General features: G+C 43.1%; 1 protein-coding gene and 1 long non-coding RNA gene across 5 annotated transcripts in view; one reads left to right on the plus strand and one right to left on the minus strand.

Moving 5' to 3' along the window:
• LOC308588404 overlaps positions 1–15521 on the minus strand; it is a 45124-nt gene extending 29603 nt beyond the window's left edge. The window contains exons 1-2 of one of the 2 annotated variants that reach the window (XR_014008716.1): positions 14890–15521; positions 13446–14794 (exon numbers count right to left, since the gene is read on the minus strand). This is a non-coding gene — a long non-coding RNA (uncharacterized lncRNA). Of the gene's footprint in view, positions 1–12959; positions 14795–14889 lie in introns of those variants that run through there. The other variant, XR_014008717.1, reaches the window with a different exon arrangement.
• Positions 2926–17884, plus strand: AAR2 (AAR2 splicing factor). Of its 3 annotated transcripts, none has more exons than XM_081196556.1 (4): positions 2926–3057; positions 5068–5856; positions 7839–8068; positions 15528–17884. In XM_081196556.1, exons 2-4 carry the CDS (start codon positions 5109–5111, stop codon positions 15693–15695), a joined length of 1146 nt encoding a protein of 381 aa, XP_081052682.1. In that variant the 5' UTR covers positions 2926–3057; positions 5068–5108; the 3' UTR covers positions 15696–17884. The 3 variants fall into 3 exon arrangements, with proteins under 3 accessions (XP_081052682.1, XP_081052684.1, XP_081052683.1); XM_081196558.1 differs by having other exon boundaries at positions 2956–3064; positions 5080–5856; XM_081196557.1 differs by lacking the exon at positions 2926–3057 and adding an exon at positions 3086–3329.
• Positions 17885–18096: the final 212 nt, after the last annotated feature.

Below are 18096 nucleotides of genomic sequence, written 5' to 3' on the forward strand. Positions count from 1 at the left end.
GAAAACTAGAAAACCTTAATTTTCAGCATGTGGGCACGATGGAATCTAAAGTTTTGGATGGTGAAAATTATTGCAAAGACATGCTCTTTCTCAACAAAGAATAAAATTTAATGGTCTCTTATGTCTTGTAACAAAATTTTACATTTTTTTGGACATCATGGGGGGGGGGAATGGCTACTGGGTACAACTTTCCTACAATCCATAGCTGTAATAGAAAAAATTAATGAAACAAAGTTGTTCCTGTTAAAATCTAAAATAATATTGGTTATTACAGGTCCCCCCCCAAAAAAGTATATTTCAACCATAAGGGAAGGGTGTACACCAAGTTTCATCAAAATCCAAGACGGTGGGTGGCATAACCGCGTTGAAATGACGTGGAATGACCCCTAAGAGACCACTATGGGATTAGGGATCCAAACTGTACAGAGTTCTATTCATGTAGAGGAACCTGCACCTGTATAGCTGTACACATGTAGGGTCCCTTGTCCAGACTTTGCACCAACCACATGGTGAGATAACTGGGTACACTCATGCTGGGGACAGGACCAGCAGGCATGGCTCCACTCCTCTTCCATGTATTAATGAATGAATGGGAAAGCTTGTGGAAAGGGCTTTAGCTAAAAGTGAGATGAAATGAAAAATTAGTTTAATTTGCACACCACCTTTCTATATTACTATCCACAAGGCAGCTTACAAGCCAAAGAAACAACAAAATATACAGCAAAGATCACACACCTAATAACAATTTGAATCAATACAGAAAAGTCACAATAAAAACATAACTTTAAAATGAACAACTTATATCAAATAAAGAATTATCCAATAATGCATTAGAATAGTAAAAAGTAAAATTAAATACAGTGGTACCTCAGGTTACATACGCTTCAGGTTACATACGCTTCAGGTTACAGACTCCGCTAACCCAGAAATAATGCTTCAGGTTAAGAACTTTGCTTCAGGATAAGAACAAAAATCGGGCTCCGGCGGCGCAGTGGCAGCGGGAGGCCCCATTAGCTAAAGTGGTGCTTCAGGTTAAGAACAGTTTCAGGTTAAGAACGGACCTCCGGAACTAATTAAGTACTTAACCCGAGGTACCACTGTATAACCCACACCTTTAAAATTGAGGGGGGGGGAGAGAACCCCCCCCTGAATATAAACCACTCCCTTCCTCGCTGCTCCTGGCTGCATGGGGGGGGGGGCCGCAGCATTGTTGGCGGCATTTCCCCTTCCCAGCCTTGGGGAAGAGGACACTACTTTGCTGTGCTCCTAGAGCTGTTTGCCCCATGCTCATGGCTACATACCGCAAGGTTGCGAATATAAGCCACACTTTAACTTTTCACGGTCAGAATTTGGGGGGGAAATGAGGCTTATATTCAGGCTGATACGGTAAATACAGTAAAGAATTACTAAACTATAATCAATAAAAATATCAGCAAGACACAATGCATAAAACACCACAAAAACATACAAATACCACAAAACATGAAAAACGATGAAACTGAGAAACAAGGACTCACAACTTACGAAATTATTTTTTAAAAAATATCCCTGAACTCTCTTCCCAGATGCTTCTGCTGTCCTCAAAGTCATGGTCTGGGAAAGGCTTCTAGGCCTGGAGGGTGGGGCAAGGCAGGTGGGAAAAGCCATTGCCTGATGGCCAGCACAGTGTCTCTCCCTTAACTTTAATTAAAAGAAGCCTGCATGTCAGGGCTGGGAAACAACCTTGCCCAAGTCCTTGGAAGGAAAACTTATGAGCAGTCAACTGAGCTTTTATGAAGGGGGCAGAGGACCTTGCTTGGAGCCTAAAGTAAGAGTTCTCTATCACTTTAAAAGACTTCATGTTTTTATTGTTTGGTGTTTGCTACGCAGATGTATCTGACCCTCTTAAAAACCTATAACTTCAAGACCTTATAGCAGGAGCAGGAAACCTGTGGTCCTTGAGAAAATTACAACATCCACCATCGCACAACAGTACTCTTCCTTCCTACTGTTTCCAGCTGCTGGTATTTTACTTTTTTATTATTATTCAGAAGCACACTGCTTGCAACAGTGGAGGCAGAACATAGCCATTAGGGTTAGTAGTCACCAATAGCCTTCATGAATTCTTGTTTAAAATAAGGTTACCAGATTTTTTTCAATGAATCTGGGGACACTTTTCAACTTCAGTAGGAATGATAGAATTTGTATGGGGACTGCTTTGTAAATCCAGGGACATCTGGTAACCTTAGTTTAAAACCTTCAAACTGGTGTCAGATAGATATGGTTTCACACTAGAAAAACCCTAAGATCTTCCAACCAGAGCCAGGTGCAAAAAACAATAGTTTGAATTAAACAAGGCGCCTCTGACCGAGCACAATCTGGACCTAGGAAAGGGGTTCCAGGACCAGAACTGAACAAGGCGCAAAGCCATTTCACACAAGAGACCATACCTGGTTATCCCATGCTTTCTAAACCCCAGCTGCCTAAACTGATGGGAGGATGTTGCTATTCTAAAACCCCCGGGGAGTCAGAAACGCTTTGTTGCTCTAGTCCATGGCGAATAACCCAGAGGTCGGCCAGTAGATCCCTTATGCTCTGTTTGATTATCTTCTCTCGCGGAAAGCGTCCTCTCCGCCCGCAGGTGTGCAGGGACACCTCATCACAGCGCCGGAGAAACCTGCACAGGAGTCACCGCGTTTTCTTTGGTGCAGCTGCTGGCACAGTGCCGAGCCTCTCGGTACGGAGAAAGGACGGAGGATTAAGCATCCGCAATCCCGCCAACTTTCCAAGCAAGCAAGCAAACACGTCGCGCCGCCGCCTCTTACCCAACTTGTCTCTCAACCGGCAAAGGCTACTTTTCAGCATCCAGAGCGGAACGTCTTGAGGCGCTGCCGCGGGACCTACCCGGACTGCTTTTTGAGAGGGACCGGACGTCGTTCGCTTTCCCCTGTCTCTAGGGTCGCCGGATATCCAACGCCGTTGCCGGAAGTTGCCGACAAGTGTTTCCAGGGGCTTGCTGGAGCGAGAGTTCCTCGAGTTTGGCGGCTGCGCTTCCCTTCCTCGGGGCGCGGAAGGGAGGTGAGAAGTGGGCGAAGGCTGCGTCGGGCGGGCGTGGCATCCCCTGCCTGCCCTTCGCCTTTCCCTCTTCGCGGCCACAAAGTGGGCCCGGGCTAAACTTCCCCAGTATCTTCCCTTGAGGCTGCTCTTCTCTATTCCCTCCCACCCGGGCAGGGCCTCTGCTCTCACTTTAACAGAGCTGCGCGAGGAGTCTAGAAGCCTGCGGCTGCAGCAATAAAGGCAATAAAGCGTCACCTGTGGAACTTATGCTCCTTGGGCAGCCGGAGTTCAAGGTACAGGAGTTGCGGTCGGAGAGAAGGGTCATAGAAGTGAATAGAGAGACATGATCTGGAAAGGACCACGAGGGCCATCTAGTCCAACCCTTTGTAACGCAGGGATCTTTTCCCCAACGTGGGGCGTGAGCCCACGACTCTGAGATGGAGAGTCTCATGCGACTAAATTCCTGTTGCCAGAAACTCTTCTACCACTTCCTTTTCATTCCTCTTTTGTTTTTCCCCCCTTGTTGGCCGCAGAGGCAAGTACAGTGGTATACCTCGGGTCACAGACGCTTCATGTTACAGACTCTGCTAACCCAGAAATAGTACCTCGGGTTAAGAACTTTGCTTCAGGATGAGAACAGAAATTGGGCCACAGCAGCAGCAGCCGGAGGCCCCATTAGCTAAAGTGGTATCTCAGGTTAAGAACAGTTTCAGGTTAAGAACGGACCTCCAGAACGAATTAAGTTCTTAACCCAAGGTACCACTGTATGTAGTTCTGGAGCACATGCTTTGCATGCGGAAGGTCCCATGTTCAACTCATAGCATCTCCCCACGTAGAGCTGGGAGAGTCTCCTCCTGCCTGTGTGAATGTCATGGACTGGCTGGATGCATAGGAGTGGTGGGAGGCACTAGCTGAGGAATCCCCCAAGGAACCCTAGGGGAAGAAGACTCAGAGTTAGGGTGGTGGCGGAGTGGTCAGAGGTAGATGCCTGGGAGGTGGTGGTGTCAGAAGCAGAAGAGGTAACGGTTTAGTGAGGAGGAAGAGGCTGTGGCAGAGACTGAAGCAGATGCTAGAGAGGAGGTTGGCTAAGAGGCAGAGTTGAGGCAGGCTGCTGAAGAATCCAGGGAGTCGCCCCCTCCCGCTGTGACCACCCCAGCCCCTACCTCCAGACTCGTAAAAAAACACACAGGAGAAAAGAAAAAGAGCAGAGCAGAGATTGATTGTGGGCTGATGCCGTTTTCAACTGCTTGGGAAAGACCCTGGAGAGAAGGAGCTTTAGAGAGCAGGGGAAAAGTGAGGACCTCCAGTTCTTGCAGTTGCCTCATTGGAGCAAGACCTACTGGGAAGAGTTGCTGGGATCACTAGACCTGTGCTGTTTTGGTTTCTTGAATACAGTGGTACCTCAGGTTAAGTACTTAATTCGTTCCAGAGGTCCGTACTTAACCTGAAACTGTTCTTAACCAGAAGCACCACTTTAGGTAATGGGGCCTCCGGCTGCCACTGTGCCGCCAGAGCACGATTTCTGTTCTCATCTTGAAGCAAAGTTCTTAAGTTGAAGCACTATTTCTGGGTTAGCGCAGTCTGTAACCTGAAGTGTATGTAACCTGAAGCATATGTAACCTGAGGTACCACTGTAATGAGTTAACTTCACTGTGTTTTTTATTGGTGACCTATGCCTGACACAGTCTCCTTGCAGCACTGAGTTAGCTGGACCAACGGTCTGACTCATTATAATGCAGCTTCCTAGTTTATCTTCAAGCCTACATTAGTCAGAAAGCCTGTACACATAAGTTGTTTAAATCCTATTTACTTTGGGACTTGAATCTTGTTTCCTGATGGAGGTAGTTGTAACTTCTGTCCCCTGGACAGTGAAGATAAATTCAGTTGGAAAATTATTTTGCCTGGCTTCTATAGAATGAGTCAGGAATGTGGCCCATCAAGCTTGGCACTGACTAGTCTAGCAAGAGCCTAGTCATATATGTATCATGCTTGTAAAGTGTATTCAGATGAGATTTGTTTGCTCTCTTCTAGATTTCTCATAAGGTTGTAGTGTGACCAAGGGAGCAGCAGAAATGCAGATAGATCAAGACCTGGCAAAGCGGCTCTTTTTTGAGGGCGCTACAGTCATCATTTTGAATGTGCCAGAAGGAACAGAGTTTGGCATTGACTACAACACTTGGCAAGTGGGCCCCAAGTTCCGTGGAGTCAAGATGATACCCCCTGGAATTCATTTCCTTCACTACAGCTCTGTCGATAAGAACAATCGCAAAGAGAGTGGCCCTCGCACCGGCTTCTTCATGAACTTGCAGCCGCGTGATCTGCGAGTGCTACACTGGGACCCCGTCAGGGAAGAAGTAGACCTTACCCCAGCTTCTGAAAATGAGACTGAAGCAATGAGGACTAACCTCCAGGAGATGGACCAATTTCTGGGTCCTTACCCATATGACACTCTTAAAAAATGGATTTCCCTCACTAATTTCATTAATGAATTTGTGATGCAAAAACTACAGCCAGAAAGTGGACAGATATGTGCCTTTTCAGAAGTGCTTCCAATTTTGCCTGGGAGGTTTACTAAAGATCGAGTTGAACAGAACCTGCCCCGGTATGACACAGAGTGCAAAAGCTATGCAGAGGGGTTGGCCCGGCTGCCCAAAATGCAGCTGAAAGCTGGCACTGAGATCAGGTTTACAGAAATACCTAAGCAAATGTACCCTGAAGGTGCTACCCCTGAAGAAGTTACTAGGCATAGCATGGACCTTAGCTATGCCCTGGAGATGGTGATCAGTAAACAGTATGCCAGCAATTCCCAGGATGTGCTTGGTGAGTTAACCTGCTTTTACAGAAATTGCTTTTCTTGTTGCTATCAAAGTATCTCTCAGGTGCCATTTGCATGCCAAAATGTGTCTGGAAACAATTTCTGAACCGTAATGCATACTTCTGTTTTGAAGAGGTATGCAGGGCTTTTTTCAGTGTTTGCAACTGTCATCAATATAACAGTTCAGTTCCACTCATGAATGCTTCTATGCTGTTCAGAAGGAACCCGAGAAGTAGCCTTTTGTGATAACAAATCCGACTTCACTTATAACGTTTATATCTGGTTAAGTGATAAATTTGGGTAGGGTGCAGTCTCCCTCACCCCCTTCTCACTAAACAACCATGTTTGCATAGAAAAGACAGTAGGTTAATTGAGAAACCAAAAACTTCATGTGTGATATTGGTGACCTCTAGTGGTAAAGCTAGGGTTCTGCTTTGACAGATTTCAGAAGTAAGGCATTTGTTATTTAATCACTTACTAGAGACAATTGGCTGCTGTCTCTCAGTAGTGATGCCTTAATTATCAGCTTTCACCCTTGGAAACAAAGGAAAGCTGTGGACATGCGCTACCCTATGGAGCATGTTCTTGAATAAATCCTATAGATATCATGGGGAGAGAACCATGAAATCAAGCTGGGATGACAGTAGCCTTCCCTAGATTAGTTTAGTAATTATAATAAAATCCTCTGTTTATATCTAATTTTCACAGAATATAACATTTGGTATTGAAACTATCCACAGGAAAGCAATTTAACTACTTCTGCAAATAATTAAGATTTTCATTCATTGCAAGGTTTAAGTTTTTCCTTCATTACTGATTTATCTGCACTACATGTTGGCATCTACAAATCCACTTGCAGAGCTTACGTGCCCCTGACCCTTTAGTGATAAAAATGACCACAGTTCCTGACGTCTCAAAGCTAAGAAGCCTCTTCTGCTCTTTCTTATCTTCTCCATCCATCTCAGCAGAAATGGGAGAAATCCCTGTCCCTCAAGCATTCTGCACATGCTGGAGGCCTTAGAGAGGGAAGGGGTTGGGTACAAACAGCAGCTAAGCAATATTTGTGGACCTCTGTTTAAATGCTGGAACTCATTCTGAGCCCTGGACCAGTAATTGCCAATAATAGAAATTATGCAGAGCATTGCAGTATAAGTATGCAAGTCATTAAGCCGTATAGAAACTTAATCAGGCAATGCCGTTACATGAGGAAGGGTAGGTAAACAGTGATGGCTAATCTTTTTGCCAAATGTGGCTCATGTCAAATCCAAACCATGAGAGAACTCTGCTCTAGTGCCTAGTTCAGTAGCTGTACAGCCCCCTGTACCTTAATGTGGTTTTATCACAAGCTTTTTCTGCCAGGGAGGAGGCAGGCAGAATACCACTGTGGAGCTTACTTGTGGGCATGCCAAATATATAGCCCTCTTTTTCTTTGAAGTTCTAGGCATGCACCCAAAGCAGGTTTATGGAGGCCCTAGTGGGCCACCTTACATTGCTGTTGGGCTGTGTTCACAAGTTATGCAGATCTGCTGCATATTATAGCCAAGGCTTTCATGTAAAGATCTTAATTAGAGAGGCTCTAATGCCCTTGCTGTTGGGTGGCTGGCTGTAGAGAGAGGAACTTCATGGTGGTGGTATCCCGGTTGTGAAATGCTCTTTTCAGAGATATTTGCTGGCACCTACCTTATTGTCCTTTTGATGCCTGAAAACAAAGTATTTCCTGGTATTTTTAGAAACCATTTCAATCCTGCTGACTCCTTCATGCTGCTTTTACGATATTGTGGCTTTTAGTTTATTATGGGTTTTTTTTTGTATTTACTTTTTAACTGTATTGTGTTTGTAAATTTTCCTTGGAAGTATGAATGGTGTTATAAAAATAGTTAAATAAATAATAAAAGCAGTGTACCCTTTTGTTATGCTACCAGAATTGAAGCTAAACAAACACCTTCTTGTTTTTTTCTTTTGTGTGTGTGTGTGTGTGACGTTTCAGGGGAACTGCAGTTTGCCTTCATCTGCTTCTTGATTGGGAATGTATATGATGCCTTTGAGCACTGGAAGAAACTCCTGAATCTCTTATGCAGGTCAGAGGATGCCATAGTGAAGCATCAGGCCCTGTTCGTTAACCTCATTTCGGTCCTGTACCATCAGCTCAGTGAAATCCCAGCAGACTTCTTTGTGGACATTGTTTCCCAGGACAACTTTTTAACCAACACCTTGCAGGTAAGGGAGCTGGTTTTGGTACTGTAGAGGTTGGAAAGCAGTAGTGTGCAGAATTTTCCCAAGAACTGCATGCATGTGTAAAATGCAGCGTCATAATGAGAGGCAATTCTCACAATGTGAAATTGAATGGTTTTTGCTTGAATGTTGATACCATTTAAAAATTTTAAAGGTAAGAAAGCTCCCCACTCCCCAGCCAATCAAACTAAAATCCAGTTTTTGTCTTGAGACGAAATTACTATGGCAAGCTATAATGAGCTTTGCCTCCCCATATTGAAAACCTATGTTACAATCCTTTCTCTTCCCATAATGTGCTGTTAAAATGTCCGATGTTACATTGTTACATGTATTTTTCTGACCCTGTTCCTTTTCTTTAAATAATGAAATTTTTATTTTATTTTGAAATGGAGTTAAAAATACTGGCCACAGAACATGCATACACTCTCACATACAACTCAGTTTTTATTGTTGTATTTATATACTACTTTATATGTGAATCTTACAAAAAAGTTTCACAAAAAACATTGCAGCAGTAAGCATAATTTAGGGAGGGAACCAGGCAGAGGGCCTTCTCACTAGTGGCGCCTGCCCTGTGGAACGCCCTCCCGTCAGATGTCAAGGAAATAAACAACTATCTGACTTTTAGAAGACATCTGAAGGCAGCCCTGTTTAGGGAAGTTTTTAATGTTTGAAGTTTTACTCTGTTTTAAATGTTCCGTTGAAAGCCGCCCAGAGTTATTACCACCATCAGCATCATCACAATTTTTTTAAAAAAGAGTTAAAACAAGAGAGAGAAAAAACTGCTTGTTTAGAGTGAATTATAATTTTCCCCGCTTCCATCAGGGCAAGATGGTTTTTCCAAAAGCTGTATGGTAGCAGTTGAGAGAGAGAGGGGCCACCCCTGAGAACTGGGTGGTGGCAGGTCACCAGGCTGTTTCTCTGGTGTTATCTGAGAAGTTTGGAGGACTTCCACATAGGAAATAAACAGAAACCATGATATCATAATACCTTTTTGAATGATTTTGCTGAGTAAGTTTGTATATAAGCATAGTCTCTAGATTTTAATTACCCCAGAGTGGCTTGGGCACAATTGCTGTTGTTATTCCAGCTGTATACAATTGCTTAAGAAAGTCTTTGTGCTGGAATCTATGGTAGTTCATTCAAAATGATGATGGAGGATAGATTTCGGAGATAGCTGTGGTTTAGTGTGCGGTAAACAGCAACCATGTCCCAAAACTCCTGCACTATTGGGCGTTCCCACTAAAGGTGAAAGCATTAAGCAATGCGAGTTCATCCCTTCCAACAATGCTGATATGTTTGAATAGAAAGCCTTACAGGGATAATATACCACTTACTGAGAACTTTTTCTTTATCTTTCTTTATATTGGTATTAATTGCTGAATTTGCAAAAGGGCTGCAGAATCTCCTGAAGAGGTTGGGGGGGGGGGAGAGTCTTGTTGCTTAAGTAGACCCTGTTCTGCTCATGCATACCCCACTCTGTGTTGAATTCTACCCACTCTGTCAATCCCTTCCAAAGAAAGTGTCTCTCCCATGGCCATGCATAGGATAGATTGGGCTTTGGAGGATGTTATAAGTAGATGAAGTCATCTCTCTAGCCAAAGATGTAGTAGCTTCTGTGATTGATTCAAACAAAGTGAGTGGGTACTTGTTTGGTGAATCTGACTGAGAAAGTGATGTAATTGTACGGATACAGAAACTGTATGGTTAATTCAGGGTTCCTTTTCGAGATATTTACATAAGAGAGAGATTTTCCTTTTTTCAATAGATCAAACTAAACTTTTGCTGGTATCCCAGAATTAAAGCCGCAGATTATGAATGATATTGAAATTAGTGGAGACCTAGAATCATAGTATTGTAGAGTTGGAAGGGACTCTGAGGGTTATCTAGTCAACCCCCCTGCAATGCAGGAACAGCAGCTAAAGAATTCCTGACAGACGGACATCGAACCTCTGCTTATAAACCTCCAAGGAAGGAGAGTCCACCACCTCTTGTGTGAGTCTGTTCCACTGTCAAACAGCTCTTAATGTTAGAAAGTTCTTACTGATGTTAGTCGGAATCTCCTTTCTTGTAACTTGAATCCATGCGTTTGGGTCCTAGCCTCTGGAGCAGGAGAAAAGAAGCTTGCTCCATCCTCAAAGTATAGTTGAAGATGCTACTGCTCCTCCCTGTTTGAACTGTTCCTTCTTTAGTAGGTTGTACCCCACAATTTCTACCTTCCAGTCATGAGTCACATCCCACCAGGTTTCAATAACGCATATTAGGTTATATTTGCCATCCTTCATTAAGAGCTCAAGTTCTTCTTGCTTTCCCATACTCTATGCATTCGTGTTGCTCACCTAGTGGTGATTTTGCCAGCTACTTTGAATATAATACAAAGGAACGATCTAACCCTAAGAAAGAAAGAAAACTCCATGCCCAAGGCATCCGTTTCAGGTGCCTGTCTAGCCTTTGCCTGAGCATCTCCAGTGAAGGAGATACCACAGCTTTCTCTGATTTCTGCCTTTTGCCTTAATGGCTTTGTCCTGGCAGGCTCCTTTTAGACTTTGTTCTGGCAAATTTACCCAAAACAGCAATAAAATAAAGCAAAATGGGCTATGCGAGTGAGTACTGCATTTGTTCCGGAGGACCAGGATGCCAAAGTACATGCACAATTCCTCTCTATGTGATCACAGAAAGGTGGCAGTCACCCTTCCCATCTATCACCATCCCTCCATGTCTCAACCATTGCTACTGCAGAAAGCTTGTAGGCATTCGGGATCAGCTTTTTGTGCAGGGGAGGAGGCGCTGCTGTAGCAAAGAGAGCTGAAAGCCTGCATCTGTGCGTGAAAGATTGAGCATGGCCTCTTGGATCCCGGCCATAGAATTTAGCTGTTGCGTGTCATTCATTCTGGAGGACTGACAACACTCTTGTCAACAAATTGAAATTCAATCAGGCTGTATAATAATGATAATTGTTTCTTTCCAGCGTTGAAGCCGTACAGAAGCAGTACATTTTTTAAAAAAAACCACGAGGCAGCTGGAGGAAGCATCTCCTAGTTGCTTTATGATAGTTGTAAACAAGAGTTGTTGACAGCAGGTGGCAGTTCCCGATATTCAAGTAACCCATTAGCTAATTTGTGTATATGCTTGTCTGCAAGAGACCTAAGAAAATTACATTGTGTTGCTGCTTCCTGATGAAAGCTTGCTTTGAGGGCCTTCAGGAAAGCTAACCTTGCAGAAGACAGTTTGAGTTTTCATGTCATCATTTTTCTATCTATGTCTAGAACAGTATGCTGCATTGGACATCAGAGGTGCTATTCAACTAAGATGACTTATTATAATGAATGAACATGGCTAAGTTAAGTCAATTTATTCAATGAGTCTTCTGTGAGTAAAACTTAGCTCAATACCACCCTAAGGCTTCAGATCCTTGCTCAGCCATAAAGCTCCCTGGGTGACCCTGGTCATTCACCATTTCTTGGCCTAACATATGTTGCAGGAGTATTGTCTGAATATGATGGATAACTCTGAAATCACTAGGGAAAGGTATATAGGCAATAAAATTCCAAGGTGGGAAGGATTTCTGTGTGCTTATTTGCAAGCAAGAAGTGTGACGCTGTTCTTGTACTGTTTTGTATGCACATTGTTCCCACACAACTAGCGAGGCTTTAATTTACTTCCTCCTCCTTATGGGGACGTATGTACAATTTTACTTTGACTGCAATGTCAGATACAGGAATTATTTGTAGAGCATTCCCATGACTTAGAACGCAGCTGTGCAATATGCATTTACTCATTTATCTCAGGCTTTCAGTGCTCACTGATGGTTGGGAGGTGTTACATTCATAAATGTTAATAGCAAATTTTTCTCAAACTGAATTCTGGCAGAACCAATTCCTTATTTTAGTGACATGTATGCTGTGCTTCCCTCTTATCACTTTTATGGCTGGCCCAAACATAGAGCTTTCTGGATGTCAGAGAACTTGTTGAAAGCATGAATGTCAAGTAACAATGTCAGGTTTTGTGTCTTTTCACCTTGTTAGGCAAGCCTTTTCCACCCTTGTTATTATAACTCGGAAATGGATCGTCTTGTACCTCTGAGCTTTAGGTGCAGCATTCTTCTCAATAATAGTGCTTTAATTTGGGCTGAAATTAGAAATTCTGGCCAAAGAAGGTAATGCCAGTTGAGACTGAATAAAGGTAAAGGTAAAGGTACCCCTGCCCGTTACGGGCCAGTCTTGACAGACTCTGGGGTTTGTGCGCCCATCTCACTCTATAGGCCGTGGGCCAGCGCTGTCCGGAGACACTTCCAGGTCACGTGGCCAGCGTGACAAAGCTGCATCTGGCGAGCCAGCGCAGCACACGGAACGCCGTTTACCTTCCCGCTGGTAAGCGGTACCTATTTATCTACTTGCACCCAGGGGTGCTTTCGAACTGCTAGGTTGGCAGGCGCTGGGACCGAGCAGCGGGAGCGCACCCCGCCGCGGGGATTCGAACTGCCGACCTTTCGATCGGCAAGCCCTAGGCGCTGAGGCTTTTACCCACAGCGCCACCCGCGTCCCTACTGAGACTGAATACTGTGTTACTAAACTGGAAATGCATTAACATTGGCTTTTTTAAAAAAGAAATTCTTACATGAATGACAGATAAAGAAAATAAAGACTTTATGTCTTGTGTGAGGCCATATAAATTAGAATGGCAGGAGAGGGGAAGATAAGAACTTGAGGCACTGTGGGGTTCTTTGTGCGGGACAGAATCTGTTTAGCTTGTGGAAGAGGAGCATGTCAAATGGGGCCTTTGAACATTGGAATCTGGAACTGTCTTAAGTGTTTTTAAACATGTCTTCACAATCATGTGGGCTAGAAATTTTGATTTATTTTAGATAGATAGATGATAGATAGATAGATAGATAGATAGATAGATAGATAGATAGATAGATAGATAGATAGTCAGTCAGATTCTGCACCACAAGCCAAACCCTTCTTCACATGCAAAAAATAACCTGTCGGCACTGCTTAGCAGACAGAAAGATTATTGCTTAATCATTAAATGAGCTGAACTGAGTAGCAGCAGGTTGCTTTGTTTCTCCTTCTCAAGAGGCCACAAGGCAACTTGATTCCTGCCCAGCATAGCGCATAAAAGGGGGGGGCTCATTTAAATACCTGCTACCTCATGAAGCGCAAGTAGATAAATAGGTACCGCTCCGGCAGGAAGGTAAACAGCGTTTCCGTGCGCTGCTCTGGTTCGCCAGAAGCCACTTAGTCATGCTGGCCACATGACCCGGAAGCTGTACACCGGCTCCCTCGGCCAGTAAAGTGAGATGAGCGCCGTAACCCTAGAGTCGTCCGCGACTGGATCTAACGGTCAGGGGTCCCTTTACCTTTACCTCCCAAAACAGTTGCAGCTGTGTGGATGGCTTGAACACTGGCCCAAAGCGTTTCTGTCTCTCTCCTCTTCTGCTCTCCAACTCCCTTGTTTCTTGCCATCTAACCTGATGAAGACTTCTGGGGAACTCAAAACTTACATATGATTTTGTAACATTTTGGTTGGCCTTGCAACGGCATTGCTTTAAGGTAGATATTTTTTATTACCTTTTTTCTTACGGGACCACCTTTTAATATTTGCTAAGCTTTTGGTATCCCAGCAGTACCTGGCTGATTTTTTTCAAAATGCAGTACTGGACACGTCATTTTTCATGTGGCTGTTACTGTGCTGAAGGGAGTAAATAAAAATAATAATAAGGGTTTTCGTTTTCTAATGCCTAGATTACTTTGTAATTAGTTTAGTAGGAGAAGGCACTTCACACTATGACAAACAAGGTGCGAAATGACACAAAGCAATGAACCACACCTTGATCTTTTTGTGCTTTTTCCTGCTGTCTGCAGGTCTTTTTTAATTTTAGAAAAAGCAGCAACAACAGCACAAGCTTTCCTCCTGCATTACAAAGTTTCTCCTTTGCGTGTTCCTGCAATGGAAATGTCTTTGCTTTTGGCTATCAGTTGGTTGCCTTGGAAATGAATTATGTGTAACAAATTTAGCACAGAGGCAGAAGAGATGAGCTTAGAGATGAGATTTCTAATCGAACACACATGTGACGGGTCAAAAGTAACAGGAGCTATCCCCTTGTGTGTGAAAAGTTAAGAGATTTAAATTTGAGAGAGCATGGCCCTTTCAAAATTATGGTTAATTCTAAGGCTCAAGTTATTCATAAATAGAATGAATCATATTACCTGATTATAAAACCTTTTGAATACTTTTATTTTTAAAAGAGAATTGTCTCACCCAGATAATTTGGAAGTAACGGTTACTTGCTTAAAAATCGTGGGCAGCAGGTGTTAGAGGCATTCCTCCTCCTGTTTTCCACAACAGGGAAGCTCAGTTGGTAGACCATGAGACTTAATCTCAGGGTTGTGGGATCCAGCCCCATTCTGGGCAAAAGATTCCTGCATTGCAGGGGGTTGGACTAGATGACCCTCGTCCCTTCCAACTGTACAATTCCATGGTTCTATGAATGTGGCTTTTAGGACTGTGCCTATTGTGGCATATGGGCAACCTCATATTTGCCTATTTGGCATAGGTGACACAAGGGAGATGGATCAGGGTGGCAGAGGAGGGATGGATTGCTCTATCACATTTCCAGCCTACTTGATTTCCTTCTTCCCGTGGAGGAAGGGTCTAGCTTGGACCCACCTGCACATTCACACCCTGTTTGATAGAAAGTAGAGTTTGCTTTTGCTTTTTAAAAAACTAATCTGCACTTCTATGCTGGCCATGGAGAGGGCCAATATGAAATAACATTACTTACCTTGTAGCAGCCTAGCAACGTTTGTGGGCTTCTTTACAAGGCTGCATGTGTGCATGATCTAAAGCATTTCCCCCTTCAGAAATGTTTTCATATACAGATTTTTGGAGGCTTAATTGATCGCCAGTAAATTGGGTAAATCTGAAATGATTAATGGACTAAGGTTTCTAGCATCCTGTAACAGTTCCCATTTATCCAGGAATTGCTATAATTGACATGATTTGAGATCTTTTTTTTCTGTACAAGAATGTCAGAATTCTGTTTCTTCTCAACATCCAAAACAGAGTATTATGGATAACTCCATTGCTTCTCTAAGTCACAACTCTAAACCTTTCAAGTGAATTGTGCTTAGGTTTGTATCAGGTTTTTGTGTGTGCCTCTGTGATGCAGGAGCATATTAGGTTGGGTTTTGACCTTTGACATTTTCCCCTTAAAATTATTATTATATAATTAGTATGATATGTATGCAGTCCAGTCAGGTTTCTCCTCTCTCTGTGCCTAATGGTATTTTACTCAGAGTAGGCCCATTGAAATTAATGGACCCTAGTTAGCCATGTTCATTAACTTTGGTAAGTCTACTCTGGGTAGGGCTAGCATTGGATACAACCCAGTGTGTTTTCTATACTATTCTACTAACGGACTGTACTGCATTTTTTCTAGGTCTTCTTCTCCTATACCTGCAGCCCAACTGTTGACAGGACTCTGAGAAAGAAGGCAGAGAGGTTTAAAGTCCACCTAACCAAGAAGTTCAAGTGGGACTTTGAGGCTGAGCCAGAAGACGATGCTCCCGTAGTAGTTGAGCTTCCAGAAGGGGCACTTGTGGACTGAACGGCAATTTCCCTTTTCCTGTTTTGTTTTTAAAGCAGTATTTTCAACTGTTGTACCATACTTGATTCTGTGTTCTACACTTCTATTTTCTCCTCCCTTCACGGAGGCAGAACTGTGAAATCCAGAAAGTCTACCAACTTCCTTCCTGCTGGAAATAGAAATTCTGGGAGATACAGACTAGATTACGTCTAGATTCTTTGCCGGATTGAATCATTTTGACCTCCAACGCTTGCTGTGACTCAGTTCTTTTGTCACTAACTATCTCATACTCTTACCTGGAAGTAAGCTCCATTGAATACAATGGAGTGTACTTCTTTCTTAACATGTGCAGGATTGCACTGTTTGATTGTTGATGAACACACTTTTCCTTTGTTGAAGAACCACATGTGACATAGTGGTATTTAACTCTTGACTTGTTTATTCTTTAGTTCCATGCTGCTTTAGTTCCATAACTGGTAAGCCAGATGGCCGTGTTCAGGAGACTTTGTGCATCATCTTCTAATACATGCCAGAACTGAACAATGCTGTGTAGAGATATTTCATAAACACTTCAAATGGAGTTAGCCTACTCAACTTGGGTTGTCATTCATTGTAAATCTCCAAGCTTTTGCTTTTACTGTGGCGTTACTAGAATTATTCCTATCGTTTTTCTTCATTCCATCACTTTTATACTCTTTCCCTACCTTTCTTTAGCCTGGCGGAGGATTTCCTTACCACTTTCCAGAGCAATAGAAGTGTCCAGAGGGAGCAAATGTGAAATGAAAGAGAAATTTCATATTTAATCAATGGCACTTTCCCGTCTGAGCCTTTACTAAAAAGCTCCATGGAATGTTCTTATTTCTTTTTACTTATGTCCTCTCTCAGGACAGACAAGCACTTCCTGTTGTGACTTCAGAGCAATGAAAATGCTATAAAACAGCCTGCAGCAAGCATGCTGCCTGTTATCTTTTAATGCTTTCTCTGAGGTGCAGGGATGTTGGTACATTTTTCAAATAAGAATCCCTACTGTGTCAGGCTCCGTCAAGAGTTGGTGTGTGTATCTGACAAGATAACCTGTGTGTTAGCGTTCAGCACACAATAAATGTTCCTGCGTTAGGTATTTCTACAAAATGTCCCTAAAGTCTTCTCTGTGTGAAATATTTTAGCAAAGGTGTGCTCTGGGTGGTTGCTGACATGGCTGCGATGGCGATGAAATGTTCTTTATCTTGCTTGCCACCTTGTCTGTTTCATACCCAAGTGTAGCTAGTTTTCAAGTGCTATGCTTTAGTATTAATATAAGTTAACATTCATGGTCTGCAAAGCCCTGAGTTTCTGTTCCTTCATATGTATAAAAGTAGTCACAGCAATCGGATATAAGAAGGCAAGTCTAACTTAATCCAGGTTGACTCACCTCTATAATTACACATAACAGCCTTGTTCAGATGTAAACCTGAGGCTTTTAAGCCATAATTTCTCATTAAATACCCATGACTGTTCACCTACTTTCGTGCATGGCTGGGCGGAAAAGCTTTACCTAACTCCACCACTGTTGGGTGGGTTTTGTCATCTGAGGTGGCATGTAACACCCCAACTATAATTTGTTATTGTGTTTGACCCAGGGCAAACTCACTAGCAGTAACTACGGTTTGTGTGAACAAGTCAACTTCAAACCACGGTTTAAAATCCTGGCTTGTTTGGATAAACCATAGTTAAGGCACATGTCACAGTTCCGCCATGGTGACAAAATGTGCTTAGCAGAAAGTAGGACTAAATGCTTCCATTTTAGACTCTGGGATTGATGGTTATATGAGGGGGTCCTCTGGCTCACTCAACTGAGTGGGCCCGTGTGCTAGCATTCTGATCTGATGGCACCACTGCCACCAAGATACGGCAAAGGCTTGGCTGCATGCATATATGCAGAGTGTCTGTTTGCATGCACTTGCTGCACACCTTCAGTTTGCCCCTGCAGTGGCTCAGCAGTTCCTGCTTGTGTAGTATTTCCAGTCCTAATCCTTGCAGGAACTGAACAACCAAGAAGTCAGAAGGAGGATCCAGCCATTCCCAGTGTCCTCCAGCCAGTGAGCAGGGGCTTGACAAAGTAAAATGCTTAGCCTTAAGACCTGCTATCACTATGAAAAAGGGTTTTTCCCATAGTGTGTGATCACAGTTGGGACTTCTTGTAGAAAAATTATTCTGAGACCCCTTGACTTTTTTTAAAAAAAAAGTTAACAGAAAGTGGAGAAGATGGATGTTTGTATGGACCAAAGGTTTTTAATAAACTTTTTTTTAATGTAACTGGCAGATGGAAAATAGGAAGTTCTTCTTTTGTATCTTTTGCTAATTGTTTTTATATTTTTCTTTCTCTTTCCTTTATTTCTATCGCCCTTTCCTTCCTTTCTTCAGTTTGTATCTTTGGTACTTG

Source organism: Podarcis bocagei (genome assembly GCF_964188305.1).
Source record: "Podarcis bocagei genome assembly, chromosome: 5".
Lineage (NCBI taxonomy): Eukaryota > Metazoa > Chordata > Lepidosauria > Squamata > Lacertidae > Podarcis > Podarcis bocagei.